Source organism: Rhinatrema bivittatum, chromosome 7 (genome assembly GCF_901001135.1).
Source record: "Rhinatrema bivittatum chromosome 7, aRhiBiv1.1, whole genome shotgun sequence".
Taxonomy (NCBI): domain Eukaryota; kingdom Metazoa; phylum Chordata; class Amphibia; order Gymnophiona; family Rhinatrematidae; genus Rhinatrema; species Rhinatrema bivittatum.
This window is the reverse complement of record NC_042621.1, coordinates 115,273,466-115,297,743: the sequence shown is the minus strand read 5'-3', so window position 1 is coordinate 115,297,743 and position 24,278 is coordinate 115,273,466. Positions and strand designations below refer to the sequence as shown.

The 24,278-nt window shown below is 43.8% G+C and overlaps 1 protein-coding gene across 2 annotated transcripts in view; it reads right to left on the bottom strand.

Moving 5' to 3' along the window:
* Positions 1–4,065: 4,065 nt before the first annotated feature.
* Positions 4,066–24,278, bottom strand: part of PCBD1 (pterin-4 alpha-carbinolamine dehydratase 1) — a 31,581-nt gene continuing 11,368 nt past the window's right edge. For both annotated transcript variants that reach the window (XM_029608949.1, XM_029608950.1), the window contains 3 exons: positions 18,628–18,759; positions 13,417–13,497; positions 4,066–6,091 (listed from right to left, as the gene is read on the bottom strand). In XM_029608949.1, coding sequence (XP_029464809.1) covers positions 5,993–6,091; positions 13,417–13,497; positions 18,628–18,759 — 312 coding nt within the window. In that variant the 3' untranslated portion in view covers positions 4,066–5,992. The remainder of the gene's footprint in view (positions 6,092–13,416; positions 13,498–18,627; positions 18,760–24,278) is intronic.

Sequence of the window (24,278 nt, the reverse complement as noted above, 5' to 3'; positions counted from 1 at the left end):
TCGCTCCCGGACACCTGCTGGACCCCAGGGACTTTTGGCCAGCTTGGGGGGGCCTCCTGACCCCCACAAGACTTGCCAAAAGTCCAGCGGGGGTCCGGGAGCGACCTCCTGCACTCGTGACGTCGGGTGACAGGAACCAAAATGGCACCGGCGCTACCTTTGCCCTCACTATGTCATACGGGTCGTATGAGATGGATGGTGCTTAGGCTGGTGTTGGATCCAGATAGAATAAATGTCTTGGTGTCATAGAATCTGTGCAAGGAATGATGAAGACACAGACGCCGCGGAAACTACCTTGTGTCTTAGTGTCTTGTGTCTTAGTGTCAAGGAAGGGCACACTCCCCTGACATCCTGTGTGGACTGCATTGGTTCCTTTAGTGCTGAGGTAGATTGGCTCAGAATGGATCACTTGTGCCACTTAGGCGAACTTTGCAGCACCTCACTCATGCTACCACTTTCCACACTTTGCTCAACCCCTGACCTGTAATGGATCCAGTACCAAAGAGTGTGAGTGTGAGTGTGTGTGGGGGGGGGGGGGGGAGTCTTTCTGGTCTTGCAGGAATAATGGAAGTTGAATTTTGTCTCAAACTCTTGTATTGTAGAGAATATGAAGAGGCCTCATTCCAGGAGGAGGAGCAGCTCTATTGCCCGGCCTTGCATTGAAGCTTCGGAGACCTACCTGACGGCGCCTTACACAGAACTTCTATCTATCAAGTGTGGTACTACTGCACCCTTGAGAACATCCGACTACAGCTAACAGTTGGAAGTGTCATGATCCAGGCCCAGGCAGTAGTAATAAACAGACTGGATGTCTGTGTTGGACATACAGGGGCGGATTTTAAGAGCCCTGCTTGCCGGTGAGCCTATTTTACATAGGCTCACCGGTGCGCAGAGCCCCGGGACTCGCGTAAGTCCCGGGGTTTTCGGAGGGGGCGGGGTGTGTCGGCAGCGTTTTGGGGGTGGGCCCGAGGGCGTGGTTATGGCCCGGGGCGGTCCGGGGGCATGGCCGCGCCCTCCGTACCCGCCCCCAGGTCGCGCCCCTGCGCGCTAGGGGCCCGCTGGCGCGCGGAGATTTACGTCTCCCTCCGGGAGGCGTAAATCCCCTGACAAAGGTAAGGGGGGGGGGGGTTTAGACAGGGCCGGGGGGGTGGGTTAGGTAGAGGAAGGAAGGGGAAGGTGAGGGGAGGGCGTTAGAGGATTCCCTCCAAGGCCACTCTGAAATCGGAGCGGCCTTGAAGGGAACGGGGGTAGGCTGCGCGGCTCGGCGCGCGCCGGCTATACGTAATCGATAGCCTTGCGCGCGTCGATCCAGGATTTTAGCGGAACGCGCGATTACGCGTGTATCTACTAAAATCCCGCGTACTTTTGCTGGCGCCTGATGCGCCAGCAAAAGTACACGAACGCGCCGTGTTTGAAAATCTACCCCACAGTGCCCACAAACACAGGTCTTAACTCTGCTGATTGCAGGCTTCTTGGCCTTGGACTTCTCCATATCCTATCTTTTTATTAATATTATTATTATGATTTTTTTTTAGAATTGAAAAGTTCTATTCAGAGGCTGCCAAGGCACTGGAGATAAAAAAAAACAAAAAAAAAACAAAATTGAAATGCGATGCGCAGAAAAAAAATCAGGCCACAATCGAGGCTAAACAAAGAAAAAAAAATGAGAGACAGGAAACACGCCCATGCAGATGCTCAAATAAACAAAGACTGAGAGAATCATAAGTCAGCACGTGTGCATGAAAACTCCCACACATGCTCAGAGGAACTGTAACTTTTAAACGGGTACACGGACACACATATACACATGTTTATCGATGCGTGCCCAGAGACACGGCAATTTTATAACATGCAAGCACATATGCACGCATGTTATAAAATAGCCTAGGTCCACTTATGTGTGCCCCTACTTTTAAGCTTGTGCGCGCCCAACAGTGCAGTTGGCTTAGGGACGCACAACTGCCTGTATTTTAAGACATACATGTATCCAACCAAGGTCCAGTTTCACCAGTTTGCCCAGTGTTTTCCTAGATCCTCCCAAACCCCTTGGTTATACAGCCTGCACTCCCCCCAGACCCCTCAAACCCCTCACAGATGGCTGTATGGTGTTTTTTTTAACTTACACCTCCTCCAGAGCAGAAATAAAGTTACACTGCATTGGATCTGGGCGCATACATAAGTACAACACATCCCTTTGGCCCCGCCCTGGAATGCCCATATCCCACCCAAACCACACCTCTTTTTTGACGGATGCGAGATGTCTACTTTAGCACTTGTGCACACATCTGCCTGCTTTGTAAAACAGAGTGGACATGCGCTAATCCTAGATGCACGCCCATCTCCAGCTTTTAAAATTCACCTCTAAGGGGGTCATTTTCCAAGGAGTTACCGCGGGAGATAAATTCGCAAATCGCGCTAACAGCTGTTAACGCGATTTGCGAATGCAAATTTGTAATTTGGTATTCAGGGGGCGGAGTTGGGGCGGAGCATATGTAAAGCGGGAAACAGTTATCGTGTGCCGCGAAACAGCCGCAGTGTTAGCGCGGCTAATAGCTACAACCCTTTCATTCGCGTTACATTGTGCGCTAGTGGCCAGTAAAGGTTTATTGCAGTCCATGGCTTATAGAGAGAGAGAGAGAGAGAGAGAGCGAGAGAGAGCCTTGCTATAGATTCTACTCCCTAGACAGGTATTTGTATCCCTATGGGAGGCCTACCTAGTAACTAGAGGTGGGGATTAGGTATTAGTGTAGGGGGTTGGGGGCCACTTTCACATTCAACATGAGACGTACGAACAGAACAGTGGTCTCTTGTGAAGATTTGATGGCCTTCGGAGTGGGGAAACTCACTCCAAGATGAGATTTGGGCAATGTTCTCTCCACCTAGCTTGATGGACACTCTACCTGGGCAACAACAAGCTAGTTTGAGAGAACATTGTCCAAATCTCATCTTGGAGTGAGTTTCCTTACTCCGAAGGCCATCAAATCTTCACAAGAGACCACTGTTCTGTTCGTACGTCTCATGTTGAATGTGAAAGTGGCCCCAACCCCCTACACTCATACCTAATCCCCACCTCGAGTTACTAGGTGGGCCTCCCATAGGGATACAAATACCTGTCTAGGGAGTAGAATCTATAGCAAGTCTGTCTCTCTCTCTCTCTCTCTCTCTCTCTCTCTCTCTCAATATCAGCCATTCAGAAATGTCGTGAACCACGATAAACCTTTCATGGAACAGCCTGTTTCGTGCAGTGTGATGATTCTTTGGTTGTTTATCATGCACCGCGAAGATGTATTCACGAATCGTGAAAACATCGCCGCATGCGATGTTTCCCCACTGCACGAAAAAAAGCCTCATTTGCATGGGAAACACCCCCTAATGCGTTACCAATGCGATATTGGAAAATGAGGCCCTAAGTCTTTTACTGAGCTTTGAGAACTGGATCCAAATTGATGCCACTGGATGACATCATCCAGGCTTTATAGCTGATTCATACTTTCTTGTTGATGGACAATATTTGATCAGTGTTGCAGTTTGTGGTGTGATATATATTGAGGTTTTGGAGGGCATGCAGGTGTGTTGAGCACAAATTGATGCAACACTGTTTTACATCATTACTTTGAATTATTCCTGCATGTATATGAATATCTAATTTAAAAAAAAATCTGTTTTTCTCCAATTATAATTATTTGGTGGCACTTATTTTTGTCTTTGGCAATTTAGGTGCATAAGTCCACTTTGAAAATTATCCTGGAAATACTCGCACAGAATTACATCTGCTATTTTCAGAGAGAATTTATGTGTAAACTTTTTAAAAAAAAAAAGTATGTACTTGTCCCAATCCCATGCAGACTTCACCTCTAGAACACCTCCCCCCCTCCCATATACATGTAGTGTGTATGTGCGTAATTTTATGCACATATCAGTTGTGCAAGTTTCTAAAAGGGCCGTTTCTGCAGGTAAAGCACTACTTTACCTAGAGAAGTCCTTTTGAAAATGAACCTTGTGTGAAAAAAAGCTGCCTTCTGTTATTGAGGCATTGTAAGAGTGAAAAAAAATTAACACACATAAAATGATCTAATATATATTTATTCAAAAGGCACAGTATTCACTTCACTCTGACACTTTCATCACTTTTTCATAGCTAAGACATTAAGTCTGTTCAATGCACTTTAGTTTTGTGACAACCCCTCCAGTAGGCTCATGATCGAGTAACATGATTAATTAAAAAAACATATTTAATACTGTCTTGGAAAGCATTAAATTATAGTTAAGTGTTCAAGCAACTGAAGATAACATGAGTCCAGAGCCATGAAATACAATACATACTAGGGATGTGCAGGGAAAAAAAATGTGTTTTCGTTTTTCAGTTCATTTTTGGGAGTTTTTTTCCCTATGAATTTCGGTTTGTGGAATGTTTGATTAGCTCAAAAAACAAAAATGGGTCCTTCTAAGGCCTCCCACCTACCCCAACCCACTCACCCGGAAAAATGCTGGGGCCAGGATCCACACCCTGGCCCACACTTACCCGGTCCAGTGGGGATCTGTCAGCAAGGCCCAGGGCCAGGCCAAAGCCTCAGCCTTGTGTAGCCTGAGGTCGAGTAGATCGCTGTGACTTCGACCTTCTCAAGGCAGATGGTTTGGCCTCAGCCTAGGCTGGAGCCTGGACTCAGGCCCGACCCTGTACCTCAAAATAGCTCTGTCCGCTAGAGTGAATATGCCAGAATTAATTAACTCTGGCACGACCTTAGCGTACGGTGTCAGTTGAAGAAGAAAAGAAGAGGATGTTGGATCTGCTCCAAGGCCTGGGCTTCGGGTCTGAGTCTGACCCTAGGCCAAGGCCCAAGTATTGGGCCTGGGTCCAGGCTTCAGCCTAGGCCAAGTCCCAGACATCAGGACCTGGTCTGGCCACTTCTGTGGATACCTGACATCAGGTACTGTATTATATTTATGTATAAGTCGAGAAATAAGTCTTAAAAATCATCTTAAAAAACAGTTTCACCTTATCCATGGGTCAATGTTAGTTTCCTCCTCCCCCACCAAAGTAATTATTTTATTCTAATTGCTATCCTCGGTCCGTTTATTTCTCCCCACCCCAAGGCTATCCCTGGTCCATTCACCCACAGGCTGAAGACATAATTGAAGCAGCAAGAAAGAGGCCGGTCGCAGTAGGACAGCTTCTTCTCCGCACCCTCTCCCGATCCCTTAACTCACCCACTGCATTCCTAAAACATCAGGAGGATGACAGGAGTTGCAGTTTCTCAGAAACCTCATCCCTCCTCCCCTGCCAGGGGCTGATTGGCGCACTTAGAACCACGTGCTTCAAACCGTGACACTGGGGCCTCGAGGAGTAGGAGAGAAGATGCACCTGAGCAGCTGCAACTCCTCCGAATGAAACGAATCAGCCTTATTCATCACGTTTCGTGCATTTATTTTAAACCAATGCACATCCCTAATACATACTGGAATCCATTTGGCAAAGTTAGGGCTCCATAAAAACGCAACACATACCTCTTGATAAACAGAAACAAAAAGTTCCACGCAGAACTAATGGAGCTTACTTAATGAAAAACACATATACGTGGATCCAAAAAAAAAAAATAAAAAGAAGAGAACCCTATCAAGATCCCCTTGATAGATGGGGAGATATAGACATGGTGATCTCCTATGCCGCCTTCCCTTTGGAAAGTAGGCTTAAGAGAAACTGTGTGAAACATTTGCATAAATGCTCTGTTGTATATTCTATGCTGCTTAACAGAAAGTTGATATAGTGTTAGGCCTTCAATCTCCATGTTAAAATCAATTTGATCCACACTAGACTCTCTAAAAAGACTGTTATAGGGCACAGGTCCAACAATGTCTTCTGCAGGGGCTATCATGAAGAGAGAAACTTGCAATAGCAGTCATTCCATCATTAACAGAAAAGGCAGAGGTGAACGGGGTTGCTTTCTGAGGTCTTCCCTCATTTTGTGAGAGGTTCACACAGTGAGTGGCTTCCTCAGGACAGTGAGGCTGCGACTTGTTCTATAAAGCTGGCCAGGTTGATGTCACGCTCCGAGAGGCCCCCACAATCATGGGTGCTTAAAGTTATATGAACCTAAACAAATTAAAACAGAAAGAACGTTACAATTTGATTGAAATGAAATCAATTTGGCCTCTAGTGGACAAATAGCCAGAAATATTCAAATTTTTCCAAATATTAACTGTCATAAAAGATGATATTCAGAAAATATTTGTTAAAAGGAAGAAAGCATTTGTCAAGGCTCAAAATAGTCCATTTGACATGCAGAGAAGGAGCCACCACAGACATTCCATTAGCACCTTCCACACTACAAATGCCTCGCCCCAAACCACAGGTACCACCATGTGTTCCTCTCCAGCACCAGCTTGCCATATTTACTCCTGCCTCAGGCTAGAATAATTCCGATCTTGAGCTCTGCAGTAGCTGCATATATCCCATTACTTCCTATGGAAGTGTTTTTCACACTTTTGTAATGTTTCTGCAGCTGCTGGAAAAATAGGAGGGTGGAGATTGGAGGGTGAACAAGCCTTCCTATTTTATTCTATTACACAGCTTGGCTTCAAAAAATTGCAGTATTTTTTCCTGAATTTATTTTATATTAGCTAAAGTTATTATCTATAGCCCTGTCAAAAAAGTTACCAGGCAACGATGCCCTGCATCTAAATTTTGTTGAGGTAATTGCTGAGATCCTATAAGTAAATGTGATGTAGATACCCAAGAGTTCAATCCAGGGCTGGTTCTTCCATTACACCAACTAGGTGGTTGCCTAGGTTGCCAAAATTAGCAGGGGGGGGGGGGGGACCATAGAAATCTCTAGATGCCACCTACCAAATTTTTAAGGCACAGCACAACAAGAGGGAAGGGAATGGATGCGGGGTAGATGTGTGGGATGGAAGCAGAGAGGAAATTGGGTGGGTGGGTGAATTGTGGGGTGCTGGGTAGGTGAGGAGAGAGAGAGAGAGGGTGCTGGGCAGGTAAGGGTGGATTTGAGAGAGAGAGAGGGTGCTTGGCACTGCAAAAAAAAAAAAAGGGGAGGGGGAAAAGATATTGGGGTGATGCTGATGTGTTGAACAGGGAGTGAAGGGGAATAAGAGGTAAATGCTGGGGGAGTAGAATAAGAGGAGAAATGCTGGACAGGGCGAGAGAGAGAAGGGATCCTGGACACTGAGAGCAGGGGGCAAAAGGAGGGGAGATTCAGAACTTGAGCAGGGTGAGAGGATAGTGAGAGTGGATGCCATGCAGAGCTGCCACCAACAGGCAGATCTTAAAAGGGAAGGGTGCAAGGTGAAGCTTTGCATAGGGCGCTCATTAGCCTTGCATTGGCTTTGGTTCAAGCTGCAGTTACAGCGCACCTCAGAGGGAGAGAGTAACAGCTCTTTGTGCCTGTTCCTGATAACATTATGGAAGTTTCCTGCTTACTTACGTAGCTTCTAGGTCTTATGGGCCTCCAAACAAAATCCTTAGGAGGAATATGAGGACTGCTGTGTAAGAATTCCCTACCATGTGGGAGTCTCAACACATACCTCAACCAAGGAACTGAGTAAGTGATTCACTTTGATTGGAGGGTGAAAATGTTGGCTGGGAATCCCAAGAAAAGTAGTAGACCAGGAATAAGCACATGGTAGTATGCATGACTGCCTGACTGAATGGAAAAATCCTAATTCATGTGTGTAAGGCTAGGCCTGGGTTTTTTCTTGGACGATTCTACCAAGATGTCTATGGGGTGGAATTTTGTAGCCGCATTTACAGCTTTAAGAAGAATGTACTATACTCCAATTGGATTTGATAATTAACATCGATAAAACTGAATTCATACACTTTGAAAGAAAGAGCATAAACATTACACAAACTCCAATAATTCTCAACAGTAACAAAAAAATTGAATTAGCCGAGAAGGCACGCAACCTCAGAGTAATAATTGACACAGAGCTAAACCTCAAACAGCACATAACACTAAAGGTTAAAGAAGGGTATGCTAAACTTATGGTACTCAGAAAACTTAAACCATTACTATCACTGCCAAACCTTCGCACAGTGCTTCAATCACTGATATTTTCAAGCACTGACTACTGTAATGCTTTACTACTTGGTTTACCTTACACTATGATAAGACCACTGCAAATATTACAAAACACCGCAGCTAGAATTCTCACTGGAAAAAGTAAACAAGATCACATCACAGATACACTAGCTGAACTACATTGGCTACCCATAGAACAAAGAGTTCAGTTCAAAGCACTTTGCACAATACACAAATTGATCCATGACGAAAAAGCAGAATGGCTGAACACAGCACTTCGATTACACGTCCTACATAGGAATTTAAGATCAGCAAACAAAGCTCTCTTAACCATTCCATCAATTGAAACAGCAAGACTAACCCAGGTTAGGGAACATGCACTGCCTCTGGCCTGTCCCATATTATGGAATACTTTGCCCCTTGATCTAAGACTTCAGAGAAATCATAAACTTTTCAAAATAAACCTCAAAACCTGGATTTTCAAACAAGCATTCGATAAAGAGAATGACGCAAGCAAATAAATAAGGATAAGTGGATATAGAGCACTCAGCACACAATCTCCAGATACTACCTGGAAATTATTTTATCCCTCAGATAATCGTAGTCAGCAAACCGACAGGTTGAATAGCAAAAACATATACTCTCCCATGAGAATTTCATTAATGTAAATTCCATGTCATAAACCAAATAGTACTTAATGTGTATTTGTTACCGGATAATACTGGCACACTCTATGTAAAGTATGATCTATTTTTTCTTTGATATATGTGCCCTATTGTAAACCATTATGATGGTAAATAACTTAATGACAGTATGTAAAAACTTTTAAATAAATAAATGTAGATAATCAAATCTACACAGAATAGTATTTCGCTGTCAAAAAGGTAATGCTGGGTTGGGCCAGGGTGTCCTTATCTCGGCACAACACATGGAGATCGTTGACCCTTGATCTCCTGTTACTGTTTTGGTACATCCTACCCTCGGTAGCGGATGAGTTCGAGACTATGCTCTTCTGGGTTGCCTTTACACTTGCATTCTTTAAAGCCTTGTGCATTAGTGAGTTTATAGCACCTCGTGGAATGCATCACAGGTACTGGGCTTACTGTGGGAGGACATTAGTCTCAAATGGCATGCTGTACTTGATTGAGACATTCCAAGACTGATCAAGGGGCATGTGGTCAAGACATCACATCGACAGCAGTTAGAGGTTTATTAACATGTCCTGTTGCGGCCATGATTCTATACTTAACCTTACGCCCAAAAGGGGATGGCTTGTTCTTGCTTCACTGGGATAAATCCCCATTAAGTAGATAACAGTTTTCAGAAGTTTTCAAGAAAACTTTGGTGAAAGCCGGGCTTTGGAGTGAATGTTTTGGCACTCACTTATTCTGCATCAGAGCTGCTTCCAGTGCTGCCACTGCTGGTCTCCCACAGGCTGTCGTACAGCAGATGGATAAATGGAGGTCCAGAGCTTTTGTGTCATAGATTAGGTATGATGACGGTTCTCCTGAGCTTGCACTGGGTTGGGTGCATACCAAGACTTAAGTTTTCCTTTCACTTGCAGCTTCCATTGTCATTCTATGTGGATCATTGGCCACTCATTCATCATGCATGCCCAAAAAAGGGCCACAAGCAGGAAATTTGGGCATGACCTTGGGTTGTCGAGAAAAGGCTGGACCATCTTGAGGTTGGGTCAAGGAGGCATGTATTGGCACCAACATGCAGTCAGGAAGAGTGCATCTGGCATCACCAGACCTCATTATCATACACCTTGTGGCAATGATTTGGGAAACAGTGCTGGCCTCACTCTGTTGAACACGATCAGGGATGACTTGGGGCCACCTTGCCTCATTGTGGCCGTCCTAAAAATTTGCTGGTCTGAAATCATTCCTCGGTGAAAAATGTTGGGTATTGGATGGTGGGGAAGATACCATACCAAGTTCAATCAGCAGGTAGCCAAGGCCATTCAATGCATGGGTGTTATCATTTGAAGCATGAATGGGTGGACATGCATTTTGCAGAACTGTATGCTCTTGATGGAGTACATTGGTCAAATATAGAAAATGATCTATTTCTACAGGCTATTCAGAGGTTGATCATTGGTCTGATGCATGAGCTGTAGCCATTTTGTATAGGGGCAGCCTGTCCTGCGTGGGTGGAAGGGTACCTCCTGGCCCGCGCATGACTGGATCCCTGTGGTGGTAATGACTGAGTCCAGGAAAGGCTATTGTAACATGGGAGGCATTAGAAAGAAGCAGGGAAGTGCCGGTAAGGAAGAGAAGGGCCTTGGGGCCACCACTTGGCATTTGGCCATAGATGATAGATGTCAGGCCCAGGGATTGGACCTTGACAGATTAACAGCCAGGCACATTTGAGAGGAGCTCCAGTGGGGCCTGCTGCATGGTGGCCTGCCCAGGACCCATCCAGTGAAGGCGGTCATGAGGCCTCTCCAGGAGCTTGCAGGGAGTGAGACCCCTTAGTTCCACTTGGGCGGAAAGAATTGGAGATATTGGCACCTGCCAGTGGTTGAGAATAGGCAGTGGTGGCAGGAATCGGCACCTAAATTAGATTCCCCTGATAGGATACTCTAAGAAATGGCAGCGGCCATTTGCATCCAAATAATGTATCATGTTTTCCTTGTGTGTGTAATGTTAGGGAGTCCAGCCAGGATGGGTGGGAGCAGGTCAGAACCATGGGTGTCTGGGTTGCCCAGTTACTTCCCCAGCCTCCTGCTCCCCCTCTGTCTTTCACCCACTCTCTAGTTTCCACCCTCTGAACTCGACCCCTCTTCACCCACCCCTCATCTAACTTTGTTTGCCTATTATACCTTCACTGGTCCCAGTTCCTTAAGAACATAAGAAATTGCCATGCTGGGTCAGACCAAAGGTCCATCAAGCCCAGCATTCTGTTTCCAACAGAGGCCAAACCAGGCCACAAGAACCTGGCAATTACCCAAACACTAAGAAGATCCCATGCTACCGATGTAATTAATAGCAGTGGCTATTCCCTAAGTAAACTTGATTAACAGCAGTTAATGGACTTCTCCTCCAAGAACTTATCCAAACCTTTTTTGAATCCAGCTACACTAACTGCACTAACCACATCCTCTGGCAACAAATTCCAGAGCTTTATTGTGCGTTGCATCAAAAAGAATTTTCTTTGATTAGAGACTTGCTAACTTTATGGAATGCCCCCTAGTCCTTCTATTATTCGAAAGTGTAAATAACCGATTCACATCTACTCGTTTAAGACCTCTCATGATCTTAAAGACCTCTATCATATCCCCCCTCAGCCGTCTCTTTTCCAAGCTGAACAGCCCTAACCTCTTCAGCCTTTCCTCATAGAGGAGCTGTTCCATCCCCTTTATCATTTTGGTTGCCCTTCACTGTACCTGCTCCATCACAACTAGATCTTTTTTGAGATGCAGCGACCAGAATTGTACACAGAATTCAAGGTGCGGTCTCACCATGGAGCAATATAGAGGCATTATGACATTTTCCATTTTATTAACCATTCCCTTCTTAATAATTCCTAACATTCTGTTTGTTTTGACTGCTGCAGCACACTGAGCCGACAATTTTAAAATTATGTATCTTCTATCGCTAATTTCTTTCCTGGCCTCTAGTCTCTTTCTTCTGTCTTGTTTCTTTCCACTGCCTCTCATCCTCTCTCTCTAGCCTCCCAGTTACTTCACCTCTGATCCCCTCTCCACCCTTCAGCCCTGTTCTCTTATACTAACCAACTGGTTATACATGCAAACACAGCTATTAAAGGTCCTCCAACTCATTAGTGCTCATGCTATGTGTCCCAACACCTTCTTTATCTCTTCTCTCAACTTCTTTCATCTTCATTTTATGCCAACCGTTTAATTAAAATAAGTTATCCTTCACCAGCACCCACAACCCAGTATCAGATGTTTACATGACATACAGCTCTCTGCATAAAACAAACCTTCTCCCTTGCTGCTACTGTGCTCGTGATTAATACAGGTTGTCATAAATATTAATTTGTCCTATCTACAGGCTCTCTTTTGTCCTGACTCAACATCAGGAAGAACATATGATAAAAAGGTATTGTTACACATGACTTAATGTTAATTATCATTCAAATTTTCACTGAATTTGAAAGCTTAGGGAGAACATACTAAGCTACAAAGATAATTTTTTATATCGCTACCTCATTTACAATAGCTCCATTGCAAATAAAATCCTCATTTACAAAGGTGATTTTCAAACCCCACAGGCACTTTGTAACCGCAGGCCTGCAAGGAGTTTCTCTTTGAAACCCACAGAAGGCCAGTACCGCTGGGATTCTTTACCCCGCGTACTCTGTGCCTGCAGAACGGCATCCTAGTGGGGACTAACCCTGTCCCTGGTGCTGACCCCTTTTCTCCAAGGAAAAAAGTCTGAACACTGGACAATGCACGTACTTTTCCTCACATGGATAGCGGGCAATTTTCAAAGGGTCCTCCCCCTCCCCCTGCCCCAGTAAACACTGATTTATTCATGCAAATGCCTGTGAAGGTTACCCCAGAAGTACCTTCAAATTTGTCTCTGCTGTGGTGGCCTGCAGGTCAGTTATTCTGTTAATATGGCTTTGAGCATTTGCCCACATGACTTTCCAAGATAATGCTCTACCCACCCTCTCTCTTGATTTCTTTTATTACTCACCTTTTTAATCATTAACCATTTCATTTGCTACCCCTCCTCTACTTCTTATTGCATTGTTGATTTGGGGCTTTTATCCCAGGACTTATCTCGTTTACCTCTAATTTTTGGCTTGTGGGATAGGTGAGTCTGTATCTCTCCCATGTTTAAGTGCTGCTCTTGGAATGAAACAATAGGTAAGGACTTTAGCACCTTTCCAGAAAGCTGACAACAATATGAACACAAAGGTATTGTTAATTCTAATCAGACAGGGGGTGCATTTTCAGCCCCCAGTAGAGTAGAGTGCCTCATGTCACTAACCAAAACTTAGCTGCTGATCTTATGCACATTTTCAGCCTCATAAATGTTGAAGCTGAAAATGTCTCCTACATTTAGGTCTGCCATTTGGCCACCTGGAGTTAGAAAGCCAAACTTAGGGCCTGATTGATTAAGGCTTTTCTCCCATTTTGTCTATTGGAAAAAGGCTTCGTAAACGAGGCCCTTATTCACCTAGTGCTGAAATTCTAAGCAGTTTAGCTAAAACAACAAAAACTGGAGCTCCAGTTCTCTCATCATAGGATACATAGAGCCAAGTGCTAATGGTGACTGAAGTTCCCAGCTCTACTCTGAAAGGTGTCTATGCAGTTAGCCTGGAACACTTTTGTTGCAATTGGCTATTTTTATATAAAACAGAAGCGTGTGCACTGCAAACAGCCGCACCCTCTTCTCCTTACCTTGTTATAAACGTTGAACCACTCAGGGTGGTGATCGAGCTTCTCAGCCTGCAGAGCGACTCTGGTCATGAATCCAAAGGCCTTTGATGGAAAGAGAGGGCGAGACTACACTTAATTAATGATACAAGTAAGAACCATTTAAAGATGAAGGACAAGGATTAAGGATCAAACTAGTCATCGATCTATAGCTATACATCACTAGGGCTGATCCCAAAGTCTTGTCCTTCATATTTAAAGAAGAAAAGTCCCTTTTGTGTGTGTGTGTGTGTGTGGGGGGGGGGGGGCGGGGGGGTAGCTGTAAGTTGCAAGTCACTGTAGAGACAAGAGAACAAAAAGAAGAGAGGAAAGAGGAGTCTGAAAAACAAATGGAATAAAAAAAAGTACATAAGATTTGGAGCAAGCTCCACTCTGAATTGAAAATAGAAAAAAAAAATTCAGACCTGTCCAACAGATTAAAAAATAATTTTAAAGAGCTACAGTCTATATAGCTCTGACGTGGGGAAGTATGTGCCCCATCACCTTAAGGCTTAGGGTAATGGGGTACACACACTCAGTACCAGGACTAAGTAACGAACTCCTGCTATGGGCCCTGATTGCAGGTCCTCTACAGTATGTGCGCGGGGCGGGGAGATAAACCAGGAAGGCTCTGGGCGTTACATGCATTATCTTCTTATGAGAGGCACTGTAGGACTGTTCCAACAACAAATTTACTTAAGAAATGTTTCAGACATGAATAATATGGTACTTGATGCAAGTCTCTTGGATACTATCCTCAGTACAAGTGAAATTAGCAAATCTGTGGTTCGTCCAGGATCCTTTCTCTTTCTTTGGATGGCCATTGAGGCTGCCAGGGCAAACTGGAAAAAGGGGTCCTCCTATCCCCTTTAGGGATTCCCCTGAAACACCTGGGATCCACTGCTTGCTGTTAATCTCTCCAGTGTTTTACCTTGTGGACACCTCCTTAGCTGTCTGCAGTAAGTAAGCCATGAATAACAAAAAAGTAGGGGTAGTATCTCTCAAACCACTTTTAAAACAATATATCTCATATATATATATATATATGCATTAAACAATTGCCAAACAGGCAGTCCATGTGAATGTACCAGTGTATCACAAAATTCTTTTGGAAAAAGGAACGGTCATCAAATGTGCACATCAAGAGAATGGATTTTAAACTCTTGGTTTTTGGAATCAGGGTGCCAATGGTTTTTATTTTTATTTTTTTAAATTCTAGATCCCCTGATGCAACACCAGTCAAAACATTGATGTCCAATCATAATGAAATACATCAATGTCTAAAAAGCTTGATAAAAGTGCACAAATGAATTGACGTGTGATCTTTTTCACTTTTTGATCTACCAAAGCAAAAAAATAAAAAACAGAAATTTAGAGCAAGTGATGATGGTCATAAGCCGAAGGTGGTTTGAGCGATACTGTGCCTACTTTTTTGTTAATTCATTGTTTTTGTGTAGGTAGCTTGTTCCCCTGTTTAAATTTTAAATATTTATCCTGAAAGTGAGCACCAGGGTGGTGGTTAAATTCCTCCTCCCTCCACCCTGGTATGCTACCACTGGGTACTTACTGCTCTGTACCAATTGCAAGATTGGCAAAATAATCCTGCAGATTGAGGGATACCCAGATAACGTGTGTGTGTGTGTGTGTATATATATATATATATATATATATATATATATGTATGTATGTATATAATCTTCATGTGCTTGCTTTCAAGTAGGAAAGTGTGAGTAATACTTCCTTCCAACAAAAAAATTCTAAACAAAAGTAAACAAAAAGAGAGAAACGCACAGATTAGCGGTTAGAAGCATGTATTTAGTTAAGACTCAGTGCACTCTCCATTTTCTTTGGATAACAGTATAGTTTATATTTGATGTACTGCTTGATTTCTGTTAAATAGCTTGTGGATTTCCTATGTCATGTACAGGCAATCTATTTCAGGGTAGAGGTTATTATAGAATTATGTAATTGCTTTAAATGCCTGTAATTCTAATTTATAATATAATGTTATAATAATTTAAAAGTTGAATAAAAATAAAATTAAAAAAAAAAAGAGAGAAACTTTTAACCACTGAATATGAGCTGAAAGAAATCTCTTTACAAAAACTCCTCAGACAACACTTAGGGCATAAAGGAAACGAAAAGAAGCAGCTCATGCTCTTTTAAATCCAAACGAAAAAAATCCACACAGACACCAGGGTCCACTTGCTAATACATAAGCAGGAATAAACCATTGTAGCAGCCTCCAGTGGGGATGCTGTGGCAGAGATGGTACATTCCTCTCCTCTGCCTCACTCGCTGCTTGACCACACTCCTTAGTAGAGATTTCAGTGGAGTCCTATATATTCTTATATATATACATACACACACACACACACACACACACAGGGACCCTGTTCCCCCATGTCATCCTCCCAACAGCATCTTTCCTTAAAGGCCACCCAACCCTCTGGACCTAGTTCTTACAAGTCCTGAAGGATGGGATCTTCAAGGACAGGAGCGATGTTGGAGACCTCCTGCCTGCATCATAGCCAATGCCAGTGGCAGACAGTGACATTTACATTAGGGGAGTCAGAGAATGCACCGGATATTAGTACAGTGTCTAATCTCAAATTCCCATGTCTACACAGTGGGTAGTTGTGGTCAAGATATGCTGAAGAAATCTTCCCGTAAAATAAAATATTTTTATAACCTGTTGAACGCGTTTGAATATTTTTTTTTTCTAGTTTCAAGTCAGATAGATTTTTCCTGAAACATTGTGTTCTTTTTACTCAGTTTTTTTTCAAACTCCATCTTCCTCTCTTCTTCTTGTTCTCTTGCATCATTGTCTCATTTCAGTGGCCTGTGGCTTACAGCTCTCCCCCACCTCACCCAACGGCCACATACACACATAAAGGGGGACTCTTCTCCCAACTACCTCCTCTTTCTCAGACTATCACTCATCCTTTTCTGCCCTCTAATCTTTTACCTCTCTATCCCTCCCCATTATTTCATTCACTCTCCATTCTCTCTTCTTCCCCCTCCCCTCCACTCACTGTTCTCCCCATTATCCCATCATCTCCGCCACTCTCACCCCTCCGTGTCACCCCATTCCCACACATCCCATTTGCTGTCTTGCACTCCTCATCCTCTCCTCTTCTCCCTCATCTGTCCTCCTGATGATGCAGCTGCATCTCCCTCCCTCTGACCCTCTGGATACCTCCCACGCCCATCTAACCCATACTGCATAACCTTTCCCTGCAGATGCTGCCTTCTGCACTGCCACCATCCCTCCAGCCCCTCTCTAGATAGTGCCACCCACCCTACCGTCACCAAAACTGTTCCCCTTCCACCACCATTCCACCATACTGCACTTCCCCTCACTCTGTCCCGTAAGATGCTGCTTCTTGGCAGCCACCCCTCTTATAAATCCAGATCTGCACTTGCACTGCTGCCTGAGCCCTTTCAGCTCCCCATTCACGCCTTCCCTCTTCCCTCCCAAAGATCCCTGGGCCTCTTCCCCAGACAGACAAACCTAGCCAGCTGTGTCCCTTTTCCCACCCCTTTGGCCCTCCCAGAGCCCGCCCATCTCCATTCCCCTCTTATCTTCTGTCTCAGCCTGGAGCAATATCTCCTGTTATTCATCCTCTCTTCCTCTCCCCCTCAGTGCTCACTCCCATGTTCCTAACCCATCACCTTGCCTGTATCTCAATTCCAGCCTCTTTCCCTTTCGCTCTGCTTCTTCTCTGTCCTCCCTCCATCTTATAGTCAGGGATTTAGGGGGATGGGCCTTCTGTCTGGCCTTGGCAAATCATCTTGCCTCCATCACCCCCCCCCCCCCCCGGCACAGTCATCTGTCCCTCTTCCCTACCACACACTATCAAATTTCTCTGCCTCTTCCCCAATAATCAATGTTATTTCCCATCAATCATCTGTCCCCCTCCCAATCATCTGACTTCCATTCCCCCAAACTCTGTGCAGTTGTCAATTTTCTTCCCTTTCCCTCTCTTTGGCACAATAATCAACAGTTTTCTTCCCTACACAGCTCCTCTGCCCCACTTATCTGCCTCATCTGTCCTCCTTTCCGTTCTCCCACCCCTGACACAAATATCAGTTTTCTTCTTTTCCCTCTTTGATGCAATCAGTTTTTTTTCACCTCTCTTCTTCCTCCCCCTGGAGGAATTTATCAATTTTCTTCTTCTCCCACCCCACATAGTCATCTGTTCTCCTGTCCTCTGTGATTCCCTTACGTTGGCAAGCATTCGTCAGTATGAGTACTTCTCAACGGCTGCTGCCTCCTCATCCAAAGGCTTCCACGTGAAGTCAGAGCCATGCAGGACCCCATAGGTCTCGTAAGACCTGCTGGCCCCATGCAGTCCCAACCTGAAAGGGAAGCTAGCAGAGGAGGCAGCTGCGGTAGGTAAAAAGCACTGCCAGGGGGAGGATAGTGCACAGGGGCAGAGGTGAAGATGTAAGAAAAGGTAGGGTGGCAGCAGATCTATCGCACCCTTCTTTGTGTTGAGGGCTCTGCTGACCCAGCCCTGCTGTTCTCTCTCTGCATTTGCTGGCATACCAGTGGTTGTTAATGGTTGAGCCTTGGGGATTCATGAAATGCCTACAAGACCCTGGCTGCATGTCAGTGCCGACACTGAACGATGCCACCGGCAGGCATTTCACCATCTATGGGTTGGTAAGTGGCCTCGGGAAGTGGGGTGATGCTATATCGAGGTGTATGCTGTGTCATGGGACGGTGCTGAGGGTATCCTGTGATGCGGGTGGGGTGCTCATGCTGCTCTGGGTTAGAGCAAGTTTGGGGGTGGGAGAGGAAATTCCCCGTACTAAAAGTGAAAGGGCTGATTGGTACAGGGGATTCCAAGACTTTCAGTGCATGCTAATAACTTAACACCGTGCAAGAAACAGGTGCTAGAATGTAACCCTTTTCTGAATCCACAGGCACTGCTGTGGATTCAGAAACCATTTAAACAAATAAATAAATAATTCTATATCTGAAAGGAATAAATGATAGCAACAAAATTAAGATACCATTACTTCTACATGGGCACGGTTAAGTCAGCTTTCAAATATTGAACATGACAGGTGTATGAATGTCAGGAGCCAAGGTATGATTGGATGAGCTTGGAGAAAACCCAAGCTCCCTGGCTTTAACCAAGTGCCATGTATCAATCTATCTTTGAGGGAGAGGTATCCTTACTATACCCGATTAAAATCCTTGAAGTCGAACTCCTTGTAAATTCCGTCCCTTCCTTCAATTTCATTCCATCCCACAGCCCTCAGATTGGGCAGCAGCTGGTCCCTTTCTTCAGGACTCAACTGGTGTGCTTTCCCTGCCTGTAACAAAACCAAACCAGAAAGACATCTCTGTGAGAACCACATCTATGATGAAAGACTGAATTGATGAAGCAGCAAGGACAAAGTTTGAACATGGAACCTCGATGTGCACCTTCAGTATCTCCCCACACAGTTCTAATACAAATCAATGACCTATAGCACCCATAACACTAGCATGGCACAGAATTTTCTAGTAGGCAACCATTTCAAATGATCACCAAACATTTCCTGTTTTGGCAAAAAGCTTCATTTAAGTATCTCAAATATTTTACATTGCAAAGCTGCCCCATGTAACTTCACTCTACTATCTTTTCTCTTCCTAACAAACTAGCCATTTGAGGAACAATAATCCCCTCAATCTAAAGACAAATCTGGAATACTGTGAAAACAGGACAGAGGTATGCCATATGTTTAGCTGTATGACTTCAAGATGTTGTGATTGCTATGCATTTTCTTAAGTTAGATATTGTACTGTAGAATTAGACTGGTAAATTCAAGCTACATTCTCTCTTCATTTTGGATAACCATCAATCCATTTTCTGATAGTATTATAAGCAAGGAGAACACAGGTTGTACCTTCAGCTATCCCCAATTCTCAAATTCACAAAGTGATTTATAGCAGTACATAAATAATTTGGAACTAATTTAGACCGTTTATGCACTGAAACAGCGTTAATGTAATACTTGAACTGAACAATTTGGATAATTCTTCCATTTTGATAATTGAAAAAAAATGGTGTTCAACTAATATTCTGGGAACCAAACAGCTTAAGAAGAAGATTGGATTTTTTTATGACATTACTACAATGTACAATGTCCCTTTTTATTCTCAAAATCAACTACAAAGAAATTTTTGTTGGACAAAATATTTCTTTCCCTGTAATTTGCCTTCCTTTTGTGCAATCTTTTTTATTCTGTAAAAAAAAAAATAATAATCCAGAGATGCAGGAAAAGATAAATAAGGATATGTAGTTATATATATATATATATATATATGCTAGAAAGCAACACACTGCAGACTGCAATAACTTTTATTGAACTATATACTTGTGCTGATTTCCTAGGATGAAGGAATATGAGTGAACACACCGAATCCGGGCTTGTCACTTGTAATTCATCAATCACTTGTGTGAACAGTATTGAAGCAATTCTTTGTTGAACTTGCACCGGTCACATACTGCTCTGACAAACATACTGCTCTGACAAACACTGTTGGATTTAATAACCGGTATCACAGTGTGCAAGGAATCCAGTTGTCTTTAGAATCAAAGTTTAAAATTAACTGGCAGGTCCTCTCTTGGGACAGTGCCTCCAGGGCAATCTCACACTGGCTCAGATCCATTTTCCAGTGGTGACAGCAATAGAGCGATTTTCATTTTTTTTTCTTCATAATTATAGGCTAGCACATTTACTGCTCTATCAGGAGATTCATAACATTCTCAGCCTTCAGTGCTGAAAAATAGCCTGAACTCCGTGTAAGCTCTTGGGGCCAGGAAATTCACACACTCACAGAAGACATTTCTATGTATCATATAGAAACAAGATTAATATTGTGCTGCTGTATTGATTTATCTATACTAATAATATTGTGTTTTCTAAGCCCCTTTGCCAAAAGCACTTCAGACATACCACATGTATCATTACCCAATTACAATTAAAATTCATGTTACTATGTTGTTATCTGCCTTGGAAGGATAAAACAGCTGAGTTGGCCTGGGTCTGAGGCTGTGTACCACATGTTTACACAGATATTACAATTTATGTAATATCTATATTAACAATTTATGTATCAGAAACAACCATGGTGCTAGCTAGAACAGCGAGCCTAAGGTGGTTCTTCCATTACATATTGAGTACAGTATGGTTTTCCCTCTTTACATGCTCCACTTGTTGCCACATTGGGGTAAAGAAAGGGGGAGGGGGGAGAGAGAAGCTTGAAAGGTGCTTTTGTGGGTATGTATGCATCTGCGGTCTTACATAGGAGTGTTGTGCTTATATGAGAGGCAATTTCGGTAGATGTAATGGAATGTTGGCAAGAGCTCCATTCCCAAAGCCCCTCCACCCCAGCCAGAAGGCCCAGAGGAAAACTGAAGCATTATCCTCCAATTGCTCAGTTACCACAAAACCTTCTGGTGTAAATTCAGACTTTAAAAAGCAGGCAAGAAAGAGTGGGTTATATAAATGCACATACAGTAATAGATTTCAGACATCTCTGCCTGTGGGTCTGAGTGTGCATGTTTATTGGGGAGGGTTATGTATGTGGATATAGAGGGTTTCTGTATGTGCTAGGGGCTGTGTGTGTGTGTGGGGGGGGGGGGGGGTGTTGGGTCTGGATTGTGTATATGTATGGTATATATGGTGTGTGTATGGGAGTGAGTGTGAGTGGGATGTGTGTATATCTGTGGGAGGGTGGAAGTGTGTATGGAATTGTGTTTTTGGATGTATATACAAGGGTGTGTTTTGGATGTGGGAGGATGTGGTGTGTCTATCTTTACATGTGTAGGGGATGCTGGTTTGGAAGTGTGGAGGAGGTGGCTTGAAATGTTCCATCCTTCACCAGATGCTTCAGTTTCCCCTGTCTGTCAACATCCTGCAGCCTCTAATGGCCTCTCATAGTAAAGCAATGGGGATTTATTTGGGATGATTCATTCTTCAAAACACTAAACCAAGGTGTTAGGCTCACCGCTTGAGGGACGGCCCCACGAGCAGCCTTACTCACCTTGACACTGCCAGTCCAATGCTGCTGCTCCCTGTGGCCGGGAAATGCTGCTGATGCATGGCCACCACCACTCCTCGGCTCTCTAGATGCATGCATGACACAGCCGGACTTAAGGGGCCCATGGCAGGAAAGGTCTATGATGCCCTCATATGAGGTCTTGCCAGCTGCCCTATAAAAAGGCTCTTTGGATACTCCAGCATTGCCTCAGCAAGAAGATTGCCTGGTTCCTTCTTCTTCTTGGTTCCAGTTCCAGTCTGGCTCTTGCCCTGTTCTAGCTTTAGCCTGTTCAAGTCTCCCGTTTGTTCCTGGCTTCATCTTCTGCCTGGTTCCCGGCTTCAGCTCCGCTTCAATTTTCTGCCTATTTCAGTCTTCAGCTCTGCTTCAGCTACCAGCCTTGCCTTTGCCAAATCTTCAGTCTCAGCCATATCTTCACATAGACTCTTGGACTCTGTCATTGCCTGGCCCATGCCAAGACTCACTCACCCACTGTTGGCGTGAGTTTTGGGACCCCTCCTTGAGGTTCTGCCATGGCAAAAGGAGTTTACACATACACGGTTCCCAACAGTTTTCTGAGGCCATGAGTTCTGTGAATGGATCCCCATGATGGACCAGTGCTGCCCTGTCCCTCCAGATGCAGGAGCAACAAACAGAATTGATTGGTCTCCTGTACCAGTTCATGCAGCAACTTTATCAAATAAAAGATTCAGTACACAGACCTTGACTCAGCGCCTAGATATGTTGTTACAAGCTCCACGTCCAGCTTCTGTTCCAGTATCTGCCCCAATGAATCGTGCACTGGCACCCATCCAGGCCGTGGAATCCCTGATTCAACTTCTGCCACCTCCAAAGTATAGTGGTGATCCTAAGGGGTGTAGAAGATTCCTCAACGTGTGCAAGATGCAGTTTGAATTACAGTCAACTCATTTTTGTTCAGACTACATCAAGATTATGTATATTCTCTCCTTGTTAGACAGCCTTACTCTTGCTTAGGCTTCCCCCTTGTAGGGGTAAGATGACTTACTTCTCAGGAACTTGACTAACTTCATACAACAGTTTTGCTTGATCTTTGACCAGCCTGGTTGCCTCTCATCTGCTGCTACAGAAATTCTTCTTAATCATTAAGGCACTTGCTCGGTCGGCGAGTACACAGTAGAATTTCGTACCCTAGCTTCTGAACTTGGCTGGGGCGAAGACAGCCAAACTGCCATTTTTGTTAAGGGTTATCTGGGAGAATAAAAGACAAACTAACAGCCTCAGATCTTCTCCCGATCCTAGAAGCACTTGTTGCCCTGACTATTCAAATAGATCTCAGATTCCAGGATCAAGCTTAGGAAAAGAAAAGCTCCCATCACACTACACCTGTGGTTCCTAGATCTCTAAATCTCTCACAACCCATCCCAGAACCTTCAAGGATGGTTCCCTTCAAAGAACCCATGCAATTGGATATCTAACTTTCGCTCGATAAGAAACAAAGATGAAGATCGCCCAATCTCTGACTCTACTATACTCCACAAGACCATTTCATCAGTCTGTGTCCCCTGAGACAGAAAAGTTTTGTAAAAAGAAGCCTCATTGGGAACATAGCCTTGCATCCTCCGGCTTCCTCTCCACAACTAATGATACCTGTGTTTCTCACCTATAGAAAACACTCAGTTCAAATTGAAGCCCTAGTAGACTCTGGAGTCAGGGGCAACTTTATCCAATAGTCACTATTATGCCAATGTGGTTGTCCTATCATCACCTTAATGTCTGTTGACGGAGAACCTTTACCAGGTTGTGTGACCACAGTTTGGGCCTGATCAGTCCTCTTGATCTTGGACTACCTTGGCTTAGACTCCATCAATCATCCACTGTCTGGGGAACCCTAGAGATTGACCTATGGGGTCCATCCTGCCAGTAAAGTGGGATAAATTCAGCCAGTTATCATCACTGCCTCATCCCCAGTGATACATGATAAAAATCATTCAATATGCTATCCAAATCTCTAAAGAAGAATTACTTGTGAGGTGGTAGTCATTCTATTAACCAAAAAAGACAATGTAACTGATACACCTCCAACATCATAGGAAATAATGGAAAAATAGGATTAGATTGACTTCATACTGGACGTCATCGTAAATGCCATTCGCATATATAATTTCCTTTAATGTTGGAGGTGTGTCAGTTACATTGTCTTTTTTGAAAAACAGTCAATATTATTTTAAGTACTAAGCTAATGCTATGCCCAAGTATGGCTTGTAGGGTAAAAGCCAGTCATCTGAAACAAAGATATGTGAAATTGAATCTAGTGGAGGCCTAAGCAACACAACTTGGAAGTTCTCAGCTGCATGATGATCCAAGCAACTTAATATGAGACTGTGAATTACACAGAGAAGAAACTGTGCTAGTACACCTTGGACACACAAACTCCTGAGCATGTACTTGGTGGAAAATGTTGTATCTAGCCATAAAACCAGCTATGACGTGGATGTTATACAACAAATGTCCACTGATGAACCTCATTAACAGCAGTGAGACTATTTCACATACTTCTGGACTCAGAAGACATTATCAGCATCCTATCAATCCTGTGTCTATAGATAGTGGTGACATCCAATCAAGATCTATATTGGATCCTATGGAACCAAATATGCAATGAAGTTCCAAACAGAGAAAAAGAATCTAAATTATACAAATTGGGAACCTTTTCCATAGAATTTTTCCCAGAGTATTTTCTTGCCCAGAACTTTAAATTTTTTGCAGTTCACTATACCTGTGAACTTGCAGGCTTAAGAATGAGTTCCATGCTCAGCATAATATG